Source organism: Rhamphochromis longiceps, linkage group LG17, assembly GCF_057381845.1.
Source record: "Rhamphochromis longiceps isolate RC_006_pf linkage group LG17, R_longiceps_female_GT1.1, whole genome shotgun sequence".
NCBI classification, from domain to species: domain Eukaryota; kingdom Metazoa; phylum Chordata; class Actinopteri; order Cichliformes; family Cichlidae; genus Rhamphochromis; species Rhamphochromis longiceps.
In genome coordinates, this window is record NC_140573.1 from 34,661,795 (window position 1) to 34,684,463 (window position 22,669).

General features: G+C 38.4%; 3 protein-coding genes across 3 annotated transcripts; 2 read left to right on the forward strand and 1 right to left on the reverse strand.

Moving 5' to 3' along the window:
• Window positions 1–17: 17 nt before the first annotated feature.
• On the reverse strand, window positions 18–5,004 carry LOC146650054 (ras-related protein Rab-19-like). The gene is made up of 4 exons (XM_085386497.1): window positions 4,042–5,004; window positions 1,783–1,966; window positions 969–1,072; window positions 18–885 (listed from the first exon to the last, which is right to left on the reverse strand). Exons 1-4 carry the CDS (start codon window positions 4,234–4,236, stop codon window positions 694–696), a joined length of 675 nt encoding a protein of 224 aa, XP_085242623.1. The 5' UTR covers window positions 4,237–5,004; the 3' UTR covers window positions 18–693.
• A 1,396-nt stretch (window positions 5,005–6,400) lies between these two features.
• LOC146650055 (tetraspanin-8-like) lies at window positions 6,401–16,331 on the forward strand. The gene is made up of 9 exons (XM_085386844.1): window positions 6,401–6,999; window positions 7,651–7,716; window positions 8,072–8,185; window positions 8,332–8,406; window positions 8,525–8,623; window positions 10,729–10,815; window positions 14,545–14,604; window positions 14,856–14,939; window positions 15,058–16,331. Exons 1-9 carry the CDS (start codon window positions 6,919–6,921, stop codon window positions 15,160–15,162), a joined length of 771 nt encoding a protein of 256 aa, XP_085242970.1. The 5' UTR covers window positions 6,401–6,918; the 3' UTR covers window positions 15,163–16,331.
• Window positions 16,332–19,929: 3,598 nt separating this feature from the next.
• Window positions 19,930–22,667, forward strand: LOC146650056 (uncharacterized). Its single transcript, XM_085387273.1, has 4 exons — window positions 19,930–20,212; window positions 21,477–21,617; window positions 21,886–21,997; window positions 22,493–22,667. The coding sequence occupies exons 1-4, from the start codon at window positions 19,930–19,932 to the stop codon at window positions 22,665–22,667; spliced, it is 711 nt and encodes a 236-aa protein (XP_085243399.1).
• The last annotated feature ends 2 nt before the right edge of the window (window positions 22,668–22,669 follow it).

Here is a 22,669-nt window from a genome sequence, read left to right on the forward strand (position 1 = left end):
GGATCACAGCTCATTACAGAGACAACACAAGAGGTCACTTGGGTGAAATACTCAGTCCTCTGAAAGCATTTAGTAACAACATCTAATTGTCTTTCACTGGCTTTTCAAAAGCTCTATAAAGGCACAAAGAAAAAACTTCAACAAAAAAAAAAAGAAAGTAAGAAAGAAAATTGGGACTTTTTTGTGTTTAACTGATTGCACATTTGTTCCCAGTAGGTGTGATTGTAACTTGTAAAAACAGCCATAATAGCTCTTCAGTTTATAAATGAATTGCTGGATTCATTTTAAGTAGCCTCATGACATCTTGTGGAAATAAAATGGTATTAAATGGGAGACAAAAGCAGTCCAAGTAATGCTTGACATGAATGAGAAACGTTTACTGGAACTTTCCCACAACACTGATTACTCCCATCACCACTCTGTTATTCTCTAAATGAAAAGACTGGTCAACTATTTTTCAGGTCAGGTAAGTCACAAAAAAAGTACACTGGTTGTTTTCTTGCTTGTTTTTTTAAGGCAATTATTTTCTGATAATTGCCTGAATCCCCTCGATGCATATATTGTTGAATGTTCTTGAGCCTGTGCTCGCCCTTATTCCCACAGTGATGTATCTCCTTCAGTTCTTCAGCTCCATCTTTCTCTTGCTGCCAACATCCAACGTCGGTCCCTTTTCTTGTCCTGTCTGCATTTGTATCAGCAACACGATTTTTTTTCTGGTGTGTGTGTGTTGGCACTTATGGTGCCATTGATTGGCCGAGAGTTGGCTCGCAGCAGAACTCGAGGCGTGTCCTTGCTCTCGGAGTCTTCAGGCTGCACGTTAAGGCCGTTACGAGACAGCAGCTCTCTGGCCATCAGCATGAAGGCTTCGTCCACATGCTGACTATCCTAGAAAAATATAAAAAAAGCTCTATATAACAAGTATCATCAGCATTAAATGGTCCCATCTATTTATTATATGCGTGTATTACCTTTGCAGATGTTTCTAGTGCAGCCAAAATGCCTTTTTGTTTTGCCAGATTGCAGGCTTCTTGAAACTGAACCTCCCGTTCCTGCTCCAGGTCACATTTATTACCTAAATGGAGAGAATAAAGAAGCTAAGTGATGTACACACAGTGACACAGGTTCTGTTAATATTACCTTGCACCTAATTTACATAATAAAGTCAAACTCTACTCGTGTCCATACAGTACTGTGAGCAGTAACACATGTTAATTTTAAAATGTAGTAAGCAGCAGCAAGACTCCCAAGACACAAATCAAGCTTAATTGACTAAAGATAGGGCATTAAGTTAGAAAGAACAAAAACAGGTGGCTGGGTTGCAAAGTGGCTTGCAGATCGCAGGAACAGTTGAAAATGATACAATTGTATATTTTGCATAAGCAGGCCATGCTAACTACAATATTTCTTTATTTAGTTGAGCATGGTATCATTTTCACTTAAAAACAAAAGTGCATTTCTTCAGTCAAAGCATCCTACTCACCAAGCAGCATTCACTTATTTACACAATGACTGATGCATCACACCAGTTTTGGGGGGGAATTGGGAAAGACATTCATGATTCAACCACTGAACATCTGTGTGAACAAGCCTTTCGAACTCCTTAGCCACATCACAGGAGAACGTTTTCACAGTAATCTGTGTAAAAACTGCCAGGAGAAGAGGCTTTTTCTCATTTAAAGGCTATTGTAATCAAATTCCCAGTATTCTTTAGGGCTAACAGCATACCAAGAAATCTTCATTTCCTTAATGCTTTCAGTCGTTATCAGTCCTATCAGCACTCACCTATGAGGACGAGAACCACATTGGCTGCTCCATATAGCTCCACCTCTTCTATCCAGTGCTTCACCGAGTCAAAAGTTGAACGCCGTGTGATGTCATAGGCAATCACCGCGCCGTGAGCGCTGCGGTAGTAGCTCTGGGTGATCGTACGAAATCTTTCCTGACCTGCTGTGTCCCATACTTGCATCTGCAACAATAAATCATATTTAAGAAATTACAGGAGGATGGTATCATAGTAAAGTAAAGAGTATTATTACTATATCGAGACAATCATTTCTGGATTAAGGTTTTTGTTCTCAGTGCTCTGTATCAGTGAAGTACTTACTCCAAATAAAGATATCAGGATTTTGGAACATGAAAATTTCCACCTAGTGCAAGGCAGCTCAGTGGATACAGATGTTAATCTTTCAAAATGTGATATGGAGTGCCCCGCAACACGAGTGCTATCTGGACCACCCACCTACACACATAAATGCTCACACAGTTGAGCACTCATTAGTCTTCCCCTGAATAACAGTCCCCGAGGACCAGACAGACCTTGTTAGTGTGGTAACAACTGTCATAGTAACAAACGAGACTCACCAACCCCACCCCATTTGTTTTAATGCTATGTGATGGTTACACCTAATGCAGATTATAGACATATGCTCAGATCTTTTTTGAGCATAGACTTCTACATGCATATGATGCTGATCAATATAAATCTGCAATGCCTTTAAAACAGGCTAATGACTCTTTTATGTCGATGTGAACGGCCTCGTTTTGTGACTAAGTAACTCTTTGTAGGGGCTTTCAAATACCTGCTTTTCTGCCTTAATGAACATCATACGAAAAGTCTATCATTTCAATAACAGAAGAACCCAACAAAATAATTTATAAGAAATTAATTTTAAGTTCCTATTGGTCCATACGACTGTGATATAACTTCTGATCACCAAGATATCCAGATATTTTTAATACCAATAGTCTGAATTATGAGGTCTTAGGCTTGCAAAATTAGATGGTGTTGTAAGACTACTTATGAATTACATCACCAGTGTGTGAATGTGTGTGTGAATGGGTGGATGACTGGATATGTAAAGCGCTTTGGGGTCCTTAGGGACTAGTAAAGCGCTATAAAAATACAGGCCATTTACCATTTTACCATGAATTGATTGAATCTTTAAGATGATCCTACACTGTGATTTGCCGATGCTTAAAAACAGACAGGCTAAAGTGAAAAATAGAAAGTTTTCAGAAGATTCAATGCAGCTGAAATGATACCAGTTAACACAGAATCTTTAAACATCCACAGTTAAAACTCGCCATTTGAAGTTGGACTACTTCCCTTTGCGTGCTTTTTTTTTTTTTAGAAATAGTTCACATCATTGCTATACTAACGCACGGATAGTTGTAATATTTCCCCTAGCTTTAAAAAGATGATCTATTAGTTAAGGAGAGAATGCATGCCATGAATTTATATCATGCAACCATCTGTTTGCCCACCAAACACTGCAGTTACTGTATTTGTGTGTTTGTCTTGAACGACATACTGTTTCTTCCCCTGTGATTGATGAAGTTAGAAATTAGGGGAACAAAAAGGAGGCATTAAAAAGCCACACTACCATGTCTGTGTTTACTGATCAGTGCAGATAGTGAATGAACATGTATTATACACAAGCCACGACTTAACTGTATGAATAAGGAGCTAGATGTATTTATCCAAGTAGGCATTCAGACCAGAAGTATATCACAGCAATCATGATCCACCCAAACAATTAGTTCCTTTTTTTGTGTGTAATGACAGCACAGAGAAGTTTATTTTTACTCATACAAAAGGTCAAGCAGAGAAACCTGAACTACAGGTCCTTCGTGTGAGTGGCTGGCGTGACCCGTTTACAACTCAGCATACAGTAACTCGCACTGTAACCGAACGACTCCCCATTGTTATATCATTTACTGAGAAAATGAGAGAAGTTCATCACATCTGCACATTTAAAAGAACTATTGTTCCATTCATCCAGGTTCCTCACTCCTCATGACATGAGCAGACCTGTCCTAAATGATATATTTAATCTAATCAACAGCATATGGACCGGCTAAAGTGACTTAAAATAGATGTATTAACTAGTACATTAACTAGTAAGCCAGAAACTTAACTTGGATTTTTTTTTTAGCCTAACTCAAGCCTCAGAAAAGGAAAAACCCAAACTCTCTCCCACAAACGCTACCAACTGCCTTTCACACACACACGCACAGACACGCACATTACGGGGAACTCACCTTCACCTTCTTCCCCTCAATGTTCAGTGTCCGTACAGTGAAATCTACTCCGATGGTGTTCTGCTGTTTCTCTGAGAAAATCCCAGACTTGAAATTCTGAATCACGCAGGTCTTCCCCACGTTTGAGTCTCCAATAAGGATTAACTTAAACAGGAAGTCAAAAGTATCATCATGTTCAGGTGCTGGCATCTCCATGATGAAGTCACAGTGGAATGTGTGTCTTTTCCTGGGAATAAATGGAAGGAAATGATCCCTCCAGTAATGTAGATCGCTAGGAATGGGTTTTCTTTGAGGGTAAGAGACGCTGGGTTATCTTTGAATTTGAATCAAGACTCAGTCACAAGAAGGAATATGGATATCAAACTTGTGGTGTGTTCAAAGTTTCAACAGGGAACAACTGAAAAAATGCCCTGGCTCCTTCTTCTTCTAACAAAATCTACAGTTGGTAAGCAGGCTAGATTTCCATCAGCAGAGTAGGTTTAGGTAAATATGGCCTGCAAAACCAGTTTAAGGCTGGTGGAAGGTTTGTCAAGATAGAGAGCAGTTCAAAGGTTAAAAAAGCTTCAGACAATCCATCCAGTCATTCAAAAAAATTTCCTAATAAGTCTGCATGTCTTCTGTTTTTAGTTCAGTCTGCCCCTCTTGTGTTCTTTCAAACAAAACCGTCTGAGTTCTGCTTTTCTTTTCAGCAACTTCTCAGTTGTTGACCCACTTTTTAGCCCCCAGCAAAAAACAGCACACGGCCTGTTGCCCCTTTGCACAGGTTCTGGCTGTCGCAGCAAAGGAGAGCTTCCTCAAAATAAGAATTTTTAAAGATGTGTGTCCGTAATCCAGGTTGTCTAATCCACCTGCTGCTCTTTCACACACGTGTCACTTTCCTCCACCTGACTCTCTCCCTCCCTTTTATTTTCTTCCCTCACCAGTTCTTCCTGTTTTCTTTTTCGCTGTTTAGAGCACCTGTCGTAACAATAGAAACCTGCTCTACCTGCTTTTCGCAAGTAACCCAGCCCAGCATCATTGTTGGATCCTGGGAAATGGAGTCTGTTGACCACCTACACACACAATATGTCTGCTGAAAATCAGAGAATATTACATTATTGAAACTAAGCATATTTCTTTAAGTATTATACTTGAACTCAAAGCTATTTACATTTTAGGTGCATAGGTTTTTCATATTTATATCCTGTTCATATCCTGTACATAGCTTGTACTCACTACAGCCTGTACATACTTATAGTTATAGAATATTCACAACATACCTCATACTGTGTACATTATAACATAATAGACCCATTTCTGTAATATACTTACATATCTATATTATTGCTAATATATATTGTAATATATCTATATCACTAAAGCACTTCTGGATGGATGCAAACTGCATTTCGTTGCCCTGTACCTGTGCATGTGCAATGACAATAAAGTTGAATTCTATTCTATTCTATTCTATTCTGATGGGAAAGAGAAAGTGCACTCTTTTAAGTCACTTTTAAAATTTTGCATATTAGAACATAGTAAAAATTTCGGCCTTACTAGTTTCTAAAACATTTTTAGGAAAAACTACACAAAAATCAAAGAAATGTGTGAAAAACGGAGAAAATTCAATTATTCAGTAGCTTGAAGCACCAACTTTAGTAGCTATTACTGTGACATCGTCAGCCTTTGTCCCAATTCTTTTTACTGTATAAGTTTCAGTTCGCTAATTTATGCACAGCTCTCTTAAGGTCTTGCCTTAAGAGAGGTTGAGGTAGAAGTTTTGACTTCGACTGGGACATTGCAGCACCCTTTTCAGCCATTCTGTTGTAGATTTGATGCTGTGCTTGGAATCATCAAATCAAATCAAATCAATTTATTTATATAGCACTTTTCACAGGATAAAAACCACAAAGTGCTTCGCAGTAATATAAAACAGGAATACATAAAATACATTAATAAACAAACATACAGCACAAATCTAATTAAAATCTAAATAAATGAGTCTTAAGCTGCTTTTTAAAAGAATAAATACAATCAAGGCAACGTAATGATGGAGGGAGAGCGTTCCACAACCTGGGGGCCACCGCTCTAAAAGATCTATCACCTCATGGTCATGACGCATAACCCCTTTTCAGCCAAGCTTTAGCCATCAGATGGATGTCCTCACATCTGACTGTAGAACACTGAGATGCACAGAGGAGTTCTGTGGCTGCAAAATAAGCCCACAGGCGTACTCAAAATGTGTACTTTCAAAAACTGCATCTGCAATTTACTTTCATTTTTGTTCAATAAATAATGACATGGTGTAATGCCATGTGTCACAGTTCATCTCAGACTGTATTTTCATAATTAAAGACCACAAAAAATGACCATTTAAGGACCACATAACTTTGAATTGTATCCTAACACATAAAACCTTAGAAGTGATAGAGGGTGTACTTTCGTTTTGTCATTTTTTTAGGTGAAATACAGCATTTTTGTTTTACATTATATATAATGTAAAATAGGCATACAAATATATACATTTGTATGCTTGTATGGATTCAGCAAACCTGGCATATTGTAGTTAGACATGCACAGATTAACATTTGGCGGCTCGAATAAATTAGCCTGTCTTACTGAGTTTTGTTCAGAGGATACGAGCGCTTCCTCGATGCTAGCTGTGGCCATGTGGCAAGAGCCACTGCCTTTAACCGCGGTTAAGCTAAGCATTACTCCCGGATTGCAATATTTCCGAATGCACCTGAAAGCGGCACAGACTCCTCATCCAGCACATCACAGTGACGTCCTGTGCGGATACAGCAGACAGATGCCCTGACTGCTACGGTCCCAGGTCTACATCCGTAACGTTTTCTCCATGTAAAAGGGCGTTTTAAAGCCCGGGGGAGCAGCAGCAGAATGCAGCGGAGCGCGGTGGTCGTGGTGGCGGATAAAACGAGCTTGAAAAGGCCGTTTATTTTTGCAAATTCAGTCCATATGGTAGGAATTTTAAATCAATACATTTAAAGCCCAGGGGCCTGTTTGATATCTTTTTATAAGGTTAAGTAGTTCATTTGTTGTCGTGTTCCCACTCAGATCAATTAATCTAAACCAAACAATGCTGTTTTGTCTGTATACCACGCGTATCGCGTGTAGTGTACTGCAGTGTTTGCTGTATGGTTCTTCCAATGTGTTTTTAAGGTTATACACTAAGAAGTCATCAGAAATGGGGGTGAAATTGCCATTGTGATGAATTTCTGCCTTAATATAAGGACACCCATCCTTTTCCGTCCATCTTCACCCCAGCATCTTCCCTTCAAATCACATATGCAGTATTCTCACATTGGTAATGTTTACAGTGTTCTGTGTTTTCCCAGCTGAGTCACATGTAAAGGCCTTCTGTTTTGCTGTGCTGTTACCTTGCTGTTCAGTACTTCTGCCTTCCATCTGCACTCAAAGGAGCTGCTGCTCCTTTAAGAAGTGACACCCATGATTTAAGCCCTAAACTGAGAATCTTTGCAGTTCCACATTCCCCGAGCTGCAAAACAAGCAGACCTATCATTAACCTCAAATATTTATTTCATTGTGACATCCTCTTAACTCAAAGCTGTTTGCACACTTAACACATGTTTGCGTTCTTCCTCTCCAAAGGCGCTGTGCTTCTTCTTGCTGACAATGACAGTGGCTTATCATCGAGATATCTTACAAACTGGAAAAGTAAGACCGACTTCTCATGGTTTTGGGGTTTGGAAAAAATAGTTTCAGATGTGTGCATTTATTGAAGGTGGCAATAATGCTTGTCAGGCTTCAGTGGAGACAACTGGGGATTTATACTAGGGGTCTCATCAGTGTCCTTGAGGAAGACAGTGAATAATCATCATGCTCAGTGCACATCTTCTGAATGCAAGCATGACTGTTAACCTCAAACAAACCTTAAAAGTGAATGTTAAGTGTAAGCGAAATTCAGGTCGGGTGAAATCTTTCACAAATGTTTGATTCAAGGCTTATTCATCAAAACTGACAAGTCCAGTCGGTGTATCATTTTAACACCATTGTGGTTTTTCCTCTTCAGATGGTGTCTACTGTTTCCGTAGTGATGTTGTACGTGATAGAGATTGGCTGCCTGCTGCTCTCGGTGCTCGGCGTGTTCGGAGCCTTCAAAGAAAAGAGATGGTGTTTTATTCTGGTAAAAGTGTGTTTGTGTTGCTGCTGCGCATGTGGGTCAAATCTATGTCAAATAACAAAGCTCGACTCATTCATTATTCTTGTTTTCGATTTCGTTCATTTGATTTCTTTGTCACTAAAACTTTCACTGATTTTGTTTGTGTGCAGTATGCAGCTGGGATGGCAGCAGCCAGTCAAACAATAATTGTTAAAGCAGCACTAAGTTACCAAGATATTTATGAGGTATGACATTACGTGAAGGCCCTGCAGTAAAATGTCACCTAAAGCTGCTAAAAAAAAGCTTTTGCTGTGGTCTTAATATGCTAAGAGAAGATTTTAATGTTGATTTCTTTCTCCTCAGAAACGTGTGGTCAATGAAGAGTCCAAGCTGCTGTCCATGATGCCACTCACTACAACAAGCCAAGCCAACAAGACATGGCTGTATCATATTCAGCAAGAAGTAAGCAGAAGTTACTTATACAGTGGGGGAAATGATTATTTGATCCCCTGCTGAATTTGTAAGTTTGTCCATACAAATGGACAGCCTTCTAATTAGTACCTTGAGGCAACTGTTGTTGTTGTTGTTGGCACTATATAAATAAAATCGAATTGAACTGATTTTGATGATAGTTTCATTTTACATAAAAGTGATAACTTGATTTGCATGTCATTGACTTGGTGGTGAAGCCGTTGTTGGCAAGCACAGTAATAAGATGTTTCTTGTAGTTGGTCACCAGGTTTGCACACATCTAAGGAGGGGGTTTGACCCACTTCTCTTTACAGAAACTGTAAAGAGAAGCTTCTGCTCCTTCAGCTCCTTTGACATTTTTTCTATAGGACTGAGATTTGGAAACTGGGTAGGCATTAATGAGCTTCTTCTTTATGCACTCCTTTGATTCGTCTTAGCATGTTTTGGGTCATTGTCATGCTGGAAGATCCATCCATGATGCATCTACTGTGTTCTGTCTGTCTAACGGAAGACGTACATTCAACGGTACACTGCCCCATCTGTTGACCCCTCAGCGCGGTGAAGCCATCCTGTACCCTTAGCAGAAAAACACCCACAAAGCATAATGTTCACCAACTCTGTGCCTAACTTTGGGAAGGTGTTCGTTGAGTCTGTGCAGGTCTACAATCTTGTCTCTGACATCCTTTGCAAGCTCTTTGGTGTTTCCCACGGTAGTGGAGAGGTTGGAATGCAAGAAATGGATTCTGTGGACAGCTGGGATTTACACACATAACTTTGAGATCAGGAGTATCTGCAATCGATTGATCGATTGTGAAACAACAAGTCTGTGCGAACCAGAATTCTGGCTGGGTTAGAGGCGATCAAATACTTATTTCACTCATTTACATGCAAATCACTTAAAAACTTTTATGCAATGTGTTTTTTCTGGCTTTCTGGTCTGTCACCAATAAAACGAAACTGTATATTAAACAGTTTATTTCTTTGTAAGTGAGCAAACCTATCATTTCAGCAGGGAATCAAATAACTATTTCCCCCATGTTAGGGCCAAGTTTTTAATACTATGTGTTTAAGTTCTCCAGTACAAACATCTCAAACACCTTGGCGATACAACCTTGGTTCTCTGTGGTAACACAGACCATTATATACTTGCTTATTCCCTTTAGAAACAAACTGAAGAAACTGAAGTTCAGGCTCCCTGCTAGCTCCCAAACCCAGTATATTCCACTGTAATCTAAAATAAAATTTGATTGGCCATTTATCCATTTTCTTACACTTATCCTTATATCAGCGGGTGGTGTGCAGCCTATTCCAGCTACCATAGAGCAAGAGGCGTGGTTCACCCTGGTAGACTTTTTGTTGTATTTCATTCCAATTTGGCTGATAAGTGTTGCTAGTTATGGAACTGTAAATAGAAACTATAATGTAACATTATGATAAAGGTCATGACTTATTTTTGCCCTGTTTGTTTCAGCCAGCTTTTAGCAACTTTTAAATCTACAGTATGCTAGGATACTCTGACATAAAAGTATGTTTTATGTTAAAAACACTAACCTCTTTTTGAGTATTAAAAAGATCCAAAGTGTGCCTGCCTCTGCTAACTGCTGACTTTTGCCTTTTTTGTATACAGCTAGCATAGTGCAGCTGTGCTAGCTACACTTTGCTAGTGTGAAAGTGCTTTGTTGTCAATCATGCACGCCAGAAACATCTGCTATTACTTGTTTTCTGGTCACCACTGACCACTCGTGAGTGTTGTTTGGTTTTGTTTTTTTTAATTTGGCTACCTCAGGAAGGAAATGTTGGGTTGCATGCATTATGCTTAAACAAAAGAATAGGCCCATTACAGTAGCGATGTTCAGACCCGTTGCTTTAATGACAATACTCTCCCTCTGACGCCAAGAGCCTTCCTGAAACTCGTATCTTTGGAATAAACACAAGTCTGTAGTGAAGGTTTCCAAATCCAAACCGAACTAAAGGTCAGAAATCAGTGCTACACCTTGTGTTAATGAAACTTTAAAGAACTGTTGCAACTTTTTACTAAATGATACAAAAAATAATTACTGCTGGACCTGTTTTGAACCTTTGTGTTTCACCTCCAGCTGGAATGCTGCGGTCTCGTTGAAGGTTACAAAGACTGGGGCTCTTCCATCCCTTCATCCTGTAACTGCCAATATCCAGGAAAATGCGTGAGTGTCTTTCTTTTATAAGAACAGTGGTCATTATGTTCATCTCTGGTCCTGTAACCACACATTGTCCTCTAGAAACTGAGGAACCAATGACATATTTAAATTAGCAGTTTCACTGGTGAAACTTGAAGACACAATTGGTTTTCCCCATAGCAAGTGCCAGTGTAATTTGAGTCCAAGTAAAGCAGTTTTTTCATTTAAATATCCAACTAGCAATACGATGAATGTAGTTATTTATTCCTCTTTGACTCTGTGTATAGCTTAAGTTGTCTTGGATTGAGGTTAACTAGTTGTTGTTTATCCACAGACCAAAGTAGAACTCATACAGTTTTAATGGAATACTGCATTTGAGATATTTCTGAAAAAGATTCAGGCATACCTAAATAAAAAATCTAAATGGAAACTAAAGTTGAATGTATTCTACACTGTAAACCCAAATGTAAAAGGAATATAGTTAATAGTAAAAAAGTAAGTGCTATTTAGTCCTCTCAGCACATCATGCAAGTACGTACACATTTGGGTTATTTATTTCAACCATTTTTTGTCAAAGTCAGACATTTATGTTTATGATTTCATTAACCTTTCTGTAATTTGTAGCATGAATTTGACTCTGAAACGCTGCAAATCTGTTGGCTCACTTTAAAAAATATCCCAATTGCCCGCATGCGTGTTGTGGCTCCCCTGCGGCACTCTGAAAGGGAATCTAAATACATATTTAATGAGATCAGCTGCAAAAATAACTGTGTCCATGGGCCAGATTCACTAACACAGCACGACAGTGAAGCCTAAAGAACCCTCTTTAGGCTTTAAAAAGCTGTTGTCAGGATTTAACAAAGGGGTGCAGTGTCAGTTTTCTGACTGAAACGCAGAGAAAGATGTTTTGGTGGTTGGCCTTACTGTATATGTATTAGTAGGAATTTCCCTATCACTGCACAAAGTTTTGGAAGGAGAATATGAATCTTGCAAATTCGATTTATTAACTTTTGTAGCATGCAGTGCAATATTAAATTTAATGCTGAAAAAAGCATTTGTTATTTTGGGCGTGTGAGTTGTGATAGTTGGGAATGAGAAGGGGAAATGTTATCAGAAAGAGCGTGTAGCGGTGATGTGTGGACGACTTAAAGCCTTGAGAGCAGTACTATATGTTCTGTCACTTTTCACAGAGAATGTTTATAGCCATTTCTTTTTGCCGCTCATTATTAATGCTAGTATTTTATATTTAAAAAGTCTCTGGATGTCTTTTCTCAGCAGTGCGCACACAGAGTGGCTTTTGGGTATTTTCTCTCTTTTAAAAAAAGTCTCTACATTGGAGCCATATTGAAATGTCTGCCAACATACAGCGATTAACTTAACTGTGCTAGTGTGTCAGACTTACACTATTAGTGCGTGCAGCCTCACACAGACTCCAGAAAAAAACAAGAAGAATGTGCATATTTGTGCATGTGGAACAAATGTTAATTAATGCAGGGACGACTCATGATCTGATGGTTAAATAATGTTTGGTGTTCTGTGCATCACACAGGGCAGCTGTCATAGATTTCAGGTTTATGTGGTGGAAAGGTTTGCAATAACACACTGAATAATAATCCTACACTCTGTCCTTTGGAGGAAAGATAAGTTCACAGTTATAAAAAAAAAAACAACCCATTTTTCTTCAGTCTATTCTCATCTAGAGACACGTGTAAAGCTTGAGCTTACACTGTCATTTATGTTAGGATATAAATTGCTCGTCCTCACTTCCTCATCAGCTGCGCATGTTTTGGAGCCACGAATCTGCACTTGTATTTGTATTAGGGCTGCCACGATTAGTCGACTAGTCACGATTATGTCGACTATTAAAATCGTCGACGACTAATTTAATAGTCGACGCATCGTTTGAAGCTTTGTAAGATCACAAAGGACGCAGGAATGAGTAGTAGGATTTAAGAGTGTAATAACGGACTGAAACAGAAGATGGCAGCACTGCATGTACAAGGATGCCAGCTGCCGTTAAACCCCGAAGAAGAAGAAGCTGTGTCCCAGAATTCATAGCGCAGCTGTCAACAATGGCGGCAGCTAGTTAGTTTTAACTTTACTCTTATTATTCTTTCTGGGTCACAAAATAAACGTTTAACATATTTTCAGGCGAGAATGTAGCTGTGTAAACCTCAAATATCTGCTCAGTTTATCAAGACACCACATATTTTCAAAAGCGCTCCGACGTTTTCGGAGACGTCTGTTACCCACTAGCTCGTTAGCTAGGCGGGGGCAAGGCTAACTAGAGCCGTGAGAACACCGGACTCCCGGCAAATCGTTTTCAAACCCACCGCCGTCTTTCGCTAGTCAGGTTAAACATATATATAAGTCACTTAGATAACTTAAAAATGTTATTGTTTGGCTTTCTTTAGTATTTTATTTGTTCCTGAGTAAATCTGTTTGGCTGAGATTAAAGTTATAGTTTTTTGCACAGCTAAAACTGTCAAGCAGACAGCTGATTATCAGAAGTGTGAGACGCTGGGGAATATACTCCGGTGTCCTGTTATATTTTAGAAAGCAAGGAGTTTATTAAACTTCACCGAAACAATCTGCAAATTTAATTAAAAATTAATAAACTACCATCTTGTCTTTATTTTTAGTTAGCACAAACACTTCAAGCTGTAAGCTAATGATAGTTATATAAGACCAGATGCTGCTGGTGCAATAAGCTGTACGCTGTACGTCCAATGGATGATGATCTGATTAGTTGACTAATCGCAAAAATAATCGGTGACTAGTCGACTATCAAAATAATCGTTTGTGGCAGCCCTAATTTGTATACGAAGTAACTGCGTCTTTGTGGACAAATGAGTGCATTAATAGTTCACCCATCAGACTTTCCATTCTCATAGGGGCATTGTTTTTGCAAATGCATCATCATGTTAATGTGCCCTGTGGCTTTATGTCACAAAAGTGTTTTTTTGGCAAACCTCACAGTAGCTTTTTGATGCCAAAAAAGGGTTTTTCACTGGCGCAGTTACCTAATCTGGCCCTAAATGACAACACAATTTCTAACAATTAAGCTGTGCATATTTTATTTTTGTACTTGGTAAAAAAAATGGCAAGGACTATAACTCTGATTCTAACTGTGGCATTTCCATCTTTTTTAATAAATATAATTAATCATTTTGTATTAATGTGACATTTTTATCTATACATTCATACGCCACGTCATCCTATACAGTTAAAGCACTTTATCTAACTCGCATATATGCACAGTTTAATGCACAATAAACCTACATGTCGTATGCATGTCTTTGGACCGTGGGATGAAGTACCATTAGTGTTTGGAGGATGAGGCTCAAAGCAGAAGCCTGATTGCTGTGAAGCAATAACGCTACCCACTGCACCACCATGCCACCCGGTGTTTAAATAAGGAGTTACAGTACTTGTTAGTTACTAAAGAAAAATCAGGCTTTGGGTACTTGGTAGGGGTTCGCATACACTTTAACCTCATTCTGGGTTCTTCTAGATAATCTTTTAGCGAACCTAGTTTTTGGGGAATTTCTAAACTTAAATCATTTTATGTTTTTTGTTTTTTTTAGTTCTGGGTTTCAGTGTAGCTTCATCAGCATGAGTGTGTTGTGCTGATCAGCAAGCAATAGCAAGAAAATCTGAAAGGAACAATCAACGCCGGGCACAGCTAAAACAAAAACTGGTGAAATTGTCTTCAATTTGTTGCATTGTGCTGTGAGATTTTGTGCTCTTCGACAGATTCGACTACGAGGCAGCGCCACACTCGGGGCTCCAAAGAACCACTATGTTTATCAAGAGGTAAAAAGAAAATTCTTAAAAACAAAAAAATATTGATTTCTTGTAGACTTTCTTTCTGATTTTTAAATTCAGGCAAAGTTTTTTAACCCCTGCACAGTGAATCATCACCACTTTGCTGGAGGTGTCCTTCCTGCACAGTATACTTAAAGTATAATGATATAATTATGATATAATCTTGTTATCTGGCACAGATGAAGACAAAACTAACTATGCTCCCCTACCCACCTGTACTTTCACTTTTTCGTTCACAGCCTTGCCTTCCAATTTACGTTTCCGAGCTGAAGCTTGCATTCTCGTTGTCGATGGGTATACAGTTTGGAAGCGGAGTGTTTTGGGTATGTGGTTTATATATATATATATATATATATATATATATATATATAGTTATATGTTGGTGAAAAGCATCTTGAAATATTTTCCTTGTGCTAACTTTTCTTTTCTTTTCTATTCCAGGTTATTTTACTTGTTATGAGCATCAAGTTGATGGACCAGATCAGAAGGAAACAGGACTTTATGGCTCTTCTCGAATCAAACAGATACGTTCCCGGTGCTTTCTAGCCCCCTGCTGTTTTAATACACGCATCCTAATTTCCATAACCTGGCTGTCTTATCATTTTTCTGTGTTGATGTTTAAATGCATGTCTAAAAGTAATCTACTTGCGCACAGTAGATAAGATTTAAATGACTCGTCTGCCTTACTGCTGTAAAAAAAAATTTTAAAAAAGGAGAGAGAGAGAAAAAAAGTGCAATTTAATGACATTAATCAATTTGAACTAGTTATCACATTTTCTTATGCTTTTTTTTTCTGGCTTTTTGTTCTGTACATTAAGACTTTTGGATATATATCAGTGAGGCTTTCAAAAGGCAGATATTAATCTAATAATAATTAATCTGCTTCGATGTTTTATTGAAAGCTTGCCTCACTGAAGCCAACTGTAAGTTCTGAGTTTTGACGTATGTACCTCAAGTCAAGATGGCGTAATGAAACACGAATACTTGTCTTAAGCACACATTGACTTTTAAGCATTAGAGCAACTAATAATCTTTGCAAAATAATATTAATAACCTTTATGTAGCAGCTTTTTTAAACACTGTTTACAAAGTGCTTTGATTCAGTTATTCATTTAGCCATGCATATTACTGCATAATCAGGTGAGACAAGGGAATGATTCACATGTCTCTGGGACGGCAGAATGTTTTGATGCCTTGTTATGCACACTGAATATCTGAAACCTTGTCGCTGATTTCAGTTTTTCTTAAAGCACATCTAAAAATTCGACCTTGTGTGATCATGCCCAGCAGAGAGGAGCAGGTGAGGAGGAGGAGAGGGGATTCTATTTTGTTGCACATACAGTAGACACGCAGTAAAATCCTCTTTGATTTGAAGGTTTTGCACAGATGTTGGCAAGGCTGCTGCAAAGAGGTTGTGAGAGGCTCTTGTAGGAAAATGTGCCACCCAATTTCTTGCAGAGACTGTAACGCCCCAACTGATGCAACTCTCACCAAAGAAGCCTTTATGCCACGCCGCGTCTACTTTAACTTGCTGCATGAGCTGCCTGCTGTTGAAACGTCTACTCGACTCATATATTGTCAAATTAATTTAATCTGAAGCAGCAGATCCAGTGTCTACCTGTGCACTTTAACCATTATTGCCTAATATACACGTTCTGGCAACGTATGGTGTCTTTGTTTCTGTCACACACTGTTTTTGTTTTTTTATTTGCATGACATGATGTAATATTTTGTAAATAGAATGAATAAAACAAGTTTTGTCTTTTTTTTTTTTTTACGTCTTCATTTTGTTTTCTTACGAAACTGAAACTGCCCGTCCTCTTAATGACGCTAACAGCTCGGTTAACCCAGCAGCAGATGCTGAGGAATGTAAATGATAGTTGTATGCATTTTAAATGTAAATTTTGGCAGCTGGCCTAAATGATACAGCACAGTGAAAAAAAAAGGCACCTCATACTAAACACCAGTATATAACAAACACATCGTATTAAAAAATGAACACAAAGTAGAAATGTAAAACTCGAAATACAAAAAAAAAGTAAAAAAAAACAAACAAAAAACAACAACAAAACATCGACAAACCAAATTTTACACAGTATAAAAAAATTAAAAGCTACCGAATCATCAAGTATTAAAACAATTCACACATGATATTCAGTTTGTTTTCGATATATGTTTAGTTATATTAGCTTTAAACAGTGCATTTTCACTCAGTGTTGATATCCCAGATCAATAATCTCAATCAACTGAGTTGAAATTCAGAAAGTCATAATAAAGCAGTCCATAATGCAGTTGTAGGATATGATATATTCAATATAACCAATTATCATAAATATATTTATTATTTAGCATGCTTAAATAATGGCCATCACTGCTGGAAGCATCAGAACTAGCAAAGACATCGGAAGTGGTCTGGAGGCTCTGTGAGGGTGGTGCAGTTGCCTGCTTTTGCCTCTGCACCTTAGTTCACTACCGAGGTGTCTCTGTTTCGATTCAGCTGGCACAAGATGGCTCTACACAACACGAGGGACTACATCTACAGGAAAGTGAAACAAAGATTGATTATTTTACTTCCTGTTCATCTTCTGTTGTTTCTTGACTTGCTTTTAGTCCTCTTGCAATTTTAGAAAGAGACTGAGGAGGGCAGAAAAGCCAAAGAAAACAGACACTTGCTCGCCTCTGGTTTCTTTAAACTCCATTTTTCTGGTCTTTTATGCTAAATTAGTAGATTGCGACTGTACTTACCCACAATAATAAAAATCCCAGTAACGTGCCCAAAAAAAATCTTAAATCCATGCATGAGGATTTCAACAAGGTACGTAAGGCATCCCTGAAACAGGAAAGGCTTAATAGGATACATATTTTCTAAAGATGAAACAAACAATTTGCATCTCAGTTGCATCAGATGACACCATAACAGCTTATAGAGTTTGCAAAGGTTCCTGGAAAAACTGATGAGAATGTCTTTAATACCTGTTCATAAATCATAACAGTCTGATTTTCCTCCCAGCTGCCTCCAAGAGTTTCCACCTAGAAAACATAATCATTTTAAGAAAAAAAAAGAAAAAAAAGAATGACAAGCAGGGATAACAGAGACCAGAGTAATGTTTAAAAATTTATTTGTAATTTAAAAAAAATCTGAATAATTTTGGTGTATGTGGAGAGCAAATTTGCAAATTTATCCCAGTTAACTGCCATATTATCAAAAACAGATTGCATGTAATTGCCAACTTGATGCCATTCAATCACAAAGTGATGCCAGGCCGACTCTGCCTTGTTTCGACTCATTAAAATTGTTTTGAAGTTGGCAGCTGATACAGGAGGTCACTGAACTCGTCCCCATCTTCGAAGCAACATTTCAACATTCAAGTGTTTTTAAATCAATTGGTCCTCCATAATGAATGAACACTACTAATAATGACAGCCTTATATCAACAGGTTCTATTACAGAAGAACACAGTGTAGGCATGTTAGCTTTCACACTTACACACAGATTAGTGGACTCTTTGGCACAAAGGCAGGATTTTGGGATGTTGGACTTCCAGTCCTGGTAGCCCTGAAGTCTACAACACTCCAACTGAGATGGAAGTCAAAGGAGAACATAAGAATACTTAGAGACAACTGCAAAACAACCACTTCCTAATTACCTCAAATTGGCTACAGGTATTAACAGAGGTATGTTTCAGTGTGATTGCAAAAACATGGACATCCTGACTCGCAACCTCAAACTACGAGGTTTCTTACATCTGTTTGTAAATCGTCGAGCAACTCTTTGCTGCTTTCCGTCAGCGGCAAAAGCCTCAGGTATTCCTTCTTCAGCTCTTCAACTAGCAGCACAACAAAAACAAAGTAATATTAAAAATATTATTACAAACAATACTGTGTCTTCTAAAACACATTTTGGATTAAACTAAACAAACACACAAAAAACCCCCCCAAAAAACCCCCCCCACAGAAACTCCACATTTTAAAGTCAACTCGGTGATACCTCAGGGTGGGAAGCCAGTCCTAAGAATAATAGAATGATAACCATCAACAAGACGATACTCTCTAAAAATCACTCCAACTGCATACTGTCACACACTGTCACAATTTTTTCTTGGTTCACCTATTTTGGGATATTTACACGTTTTATTTGTAGGTTAATAATTGCTTAATTCTTTGTTTTGTTATTTATCTTTGTAAGTCAGCCAGGAAGAACTGCAAGGTCATTAACTTTAAGTAAAGGGACTGGTATAGGACCAGCATGCACTGGGGTGGGCTTATGGTTTTTGTTTTTTTTACCAGATTTGCAAGAATCCCTTTTAAGTTTGCAACTGCCAGAAGAACAAGTGAAAATGCAAACTGCATATTTTCAGTCCAAGGTGACAGTATTCTGTTTTTATAGACAATCCCACGTAACAGACAGGTCTGGCCCGGCTCTAGTGTGAAGCCAGACACTGCTGGCTGACTGGCATGGTAAGGGGTATGTCAACCAGATGTGGGCCAGGTCTGGCAATGATGGCACTGTTTATGTGATGGCATGCCACATCTGGCCCGATTGTGGTTTGGCTTATGCGTCCCAGATCTGTCGTCTAACCGGCATGAATGTGTTTTCTAGCAGTATCAAGTTACTAAAGTTACTATTTGTACTGGATGTCACAAATCCTCACATCCTGTGAGGTCAGATACAGATTCAATAAGATTTTTCTATTTTATTCTCAGTTTCCAGGAATTTCAATTTGTTGTTTAAAAAAAAAAAAGTGTTTTGGTTTTGTCTCCATAGGACTCATTTATTTCACATGAAATATGTTAAAATGGTATTAAAACACTGTCATCATGTCAGTTTGCTGATAAATGCAAAGATTAATAAGCCATCAGAAACTCAGGGCATGCATTTGAGTATTGGTATGTCACATATTTAGACTGCTGGGGTTGTAGATGTGATTTTAGCGACATGCCTTGGAGGTGTTTTACTCTATAATCTGCTATTAAAGACGTAACTAATATTAACCGTGTTTTGTAGAATGATTTCTAACATTTAATGTTGTTAAGGCATTTTGCTAGAGTTGTAATTTTTCAGTCATGAGTGAAACGCTTAAGTTATCTTCAAACAATGTATTTAGCCTTTTATCTTGAAAATGTATTTCTACCTCCATAGAACAGCATATTACATTTTAACGTTCCCTAAAGTAACATGCTGGGACTGTAAGGGGGGATTTAGCTTTCATAGCAGGCTTCATGATCATGCAATTGCACCCCAAAAATTTTTTCATTCCAGGATCAATACAGTTAGAAGAGACCTGATCAGAAAATTGTAATTAAGAAAAGATAATGCCACTTCCATGTTTAAAGAATATATTGTTATGGCTTAACTCTAATCAGTACTACCTTCTTATTCTGTGTTTACTTCATGTTCTGTTAGGTCTGGGCTTCCCGGTGATCGTCATTCCCTGGATGGGGCTTCAGGAGATGAACTCCCTTAAAAGAAGGAGAAGCCTGTCAGGTTCTGTGACCCACCTGGCAACTCCAGCCATCTCCTACATCTACAACTGCTTGAGGAGCCAGGAACCTCTCCTGTGGGGCCAGTCCATGCAGCAGGACGCAGAGAGCATCAGTGAGTGGAAACTTATGACGGCAGAAACAAATTAAAGACAGTTAATGTCTCCATTATGCTCCTGTTTCTCTGGTTCGCTCTTGTTTTTATCACTTGAGAAATATTGCTAAACTGAGTCCCATTGTATTATGCTCTGAATTGGAAATTGTTACACATGCATTTGTTTCATCTCATTTGCACTATTGTAATTGTTTGTTCACTTGTTTATGTAAGGCCCCCTTGGAACATCTGCTGGGTTGTTCAGAATGCTGCTGCAAGGTCTCTGACCAAGTCTTCTAACTACTCGCATGTCACGCACCTGCTGATGCAGCTGTACTAGCTCCCCATTAAATTCAGAGTCCACTTTAAGATTATGACTTTGACATTCGGGGCTCTGCATGGACAAGCGCCAAAATCAACATCAGAGATAGTTTACATCCGTACATCCCTAGCAGGTCCCTGGGGTCATGTGATCAGTTCTTGCAGGTTGTCCATAAAACTAAGCTGAAAACGAAAGGTGACAGAGCTTTTGTAACTGTGGCCCCAGACCCTGACACTCTCCCTCTTTGAGTTTGAGATCTGTGGACTCAGTGGTCTCTTTTATAAAACAGCTAAAACTCATTTTTTTTAAAACTTGCTTTTGGTTCAGTTTTGTTTTATCTTTTCTAAAGCACTTTGTGATTTTTATCTCGAAAGGTTCTATACAAATATAATTTCACTTACTTACTTAAATCTCCATTAGCTGATATAAGAGCTGACTGACAGGCTGTTGGGCAAATTGTTGACTTGATAAATAAATGTCACCCTTATAAATAACAGCAACAGGTAAACCTTTCTATCCATTACAACAGAATTGTCTTCTTTTCAGTTTGTCAATTAAAGGAAGCATTTTGTCATTACTTGACTTCATTGCACAGACACTAGGTGGCACTAACACCTAACACTTTCTCAAGAAATTAAAGTCACCATAATATACATTGTAAACTTGTCAAGGGCATTGCTGTGTCAATATTATGTTATAATGTAAGCAGTAGGCGTAGGACCTTTGTCACTTTGTGCTCGTATTCTATTTTCAAATTCACACCAGTTCTTTTTCCTGTTTATATGTATGTTTATGGACAGTTTAAAGTTTATAAGGCACGCCTGACTGTAACAGTAATACAGCAACCCTGCAAAATTAGGCAGAGGTGCACCTCTGTCCTTATGATCACATGCATTGTCTCCTACTGTCACCACATTACACAACCATAAGTCAGTTTTTTTTTGTGTGTGTGTTCGTTCTCAGGTAAAACAGTGAGTGAGACAGACCGTGGAGCTGTCTCAGTGGCCGTTGAAGGAGTCTTAGAGCTTCTGGAGGCTTTTAATATAAGATCAACACAGGTTCCAAAAGCGATCTCTCGCCATTTTGATGAGCCTGCAATGTCAAGTGAGCACATTTGAAGACCTAATTCAATTGATTTATGTTTACGTTATGACTGTTTGCAGCCACATGAATAGTTAATGATGTACTATGGTTGTTGTGTCTCTTTGTGTCATGTATATTGTGCCTGTACTCAGGAAGGTATGTATTTTTATGGTCTTAAGAAGTCTGATAATGAGCTAAACATTACCCAGAGACAAGTATGTATTTTCTAATTAGCAAATTTTTTTTAAATGTATTTTTAAAATTGTTTAACAGCCAAATCTTCCTACAGAGGGAGAATCCACCTGTGATGTCGTCATGAGGGATGACGACAAGAACGAAGACTCTCACCAGGAAGCATGGACTGTGTTTGAGAGGATGTTTTCTCATTTGTATCATCTAAGGTGGTTGTTTTTGTTATTGGAGTGTTGTGATTCCACTGGTGATTATACTACAGATACCAAATTAGGATTACTTACCAGCACATATGCTGTGATTTAGTTAAATAACTATGTCGCCATCAATTCAAAAGTGGTCGCATTCCGCTGTAACACTGTAGTATTGGGGAAAAAAAACTTAAAGTGAGTAAAGTCTCTTACATAATTTCCCCGGGGATTAATAAACTACATTGATTCTAATAATGATGATGGCTGTAAAAAAAAGAAAAAGAAAAAACTAACAACAACAAAAAACAAAAATGCAAATAACAGCCAAATCTTTCTAATTGTGGAGGAAGAAATTGACAAATTACAAAATAATCCAGCCCAGTTATTAAAAAGTCCATGCTTGGTGACATGAACTAATTTGCCAGGACAAAAACCACACTTTGGTGAAGTGTAGCTTGTTTTTTGTTCATTCTGCTGACCCCCTGAAATCTTTTGGTTTCTGTTATGTTGTAGCTCGGAAGTGTTCAAAGCTCTGGGCTTTGACCCTCACACCAGTCACTGCGTTCAGCCAGAGGGAGGTCCTCCACCACCACAGGAAGTCTTGGCCTGTTTGCAAAATCTGTCCATCATGCCAGTTAAAAAAATACCACAGGACATTTCACTCATCTTTCATTTCAGGTTTGCATAAGG

Bases quoted from the DNA above. Each gene is read 5' to 3' on its own strand.
- LOC146650056 (XM_085387273.1), top strand. From the start codon at position 19,930: ATGCCACTTCCATGTTTAAAGAATATATTGTTATGGCTTAACTCTAAT. The intron at 21,618-21,885 runs GTGAGCACATTT...ATCTTCCTACAG, and splicing joins TGATGAGCCTGCAATGTCAA to AGGGAGAATCCACCTGTGAT. The intron at 21,998-22,492 runs GTGGTTGTTTTT...GTTATGTTGTAG, and splicing joins TCTCATTTGTATCATCTAAG to CTCGGAAGTGTTCAAAGCTC.
- LOC146650055 (XM_085386844.1), top strand. From the start codon at position 6,919: ATGCAGCGGAGCGCGGTGGTCGTGGTGGCGGATAAAACGAGCTTGAAA. The intron at 7,000-7,650 runs GTAGGAATTTTA...TCCTCTCCAAAG, and splicing joins TTGCAAATTCAGTCCATATG to GCGCTGTGCTTCTTCTTGCT. The intron at 14,605-14,855 runs GTAAAAAGAAAA...TTTCGTTCACAG, and splicing joins ACCACTATGTTTATCAAGAG to CCTTGCCTTCCAATTTACGT.
- LOC146650054 (XM_085386497.1), bottom strand. From the start codon at position 4,236: ATGGAGATGCCAGCACCTGAACATGATGATACTTTTGACTTCCTGTTT. The intron at 1,967-4,041 runs GTGAGTTCCCCG...TTATTGTTGCAG, and splicing joins TTGAGGGGAAGAAGGTGAAG to ATGCAAGTATGGGACACAGC. The intron at 886-968 runs GTAATACACGCA...ATATTTTTCTAG, and splicing joins CACTAGAAACATCTGCAAAG to GATAGTCAGCATGTGGACGA.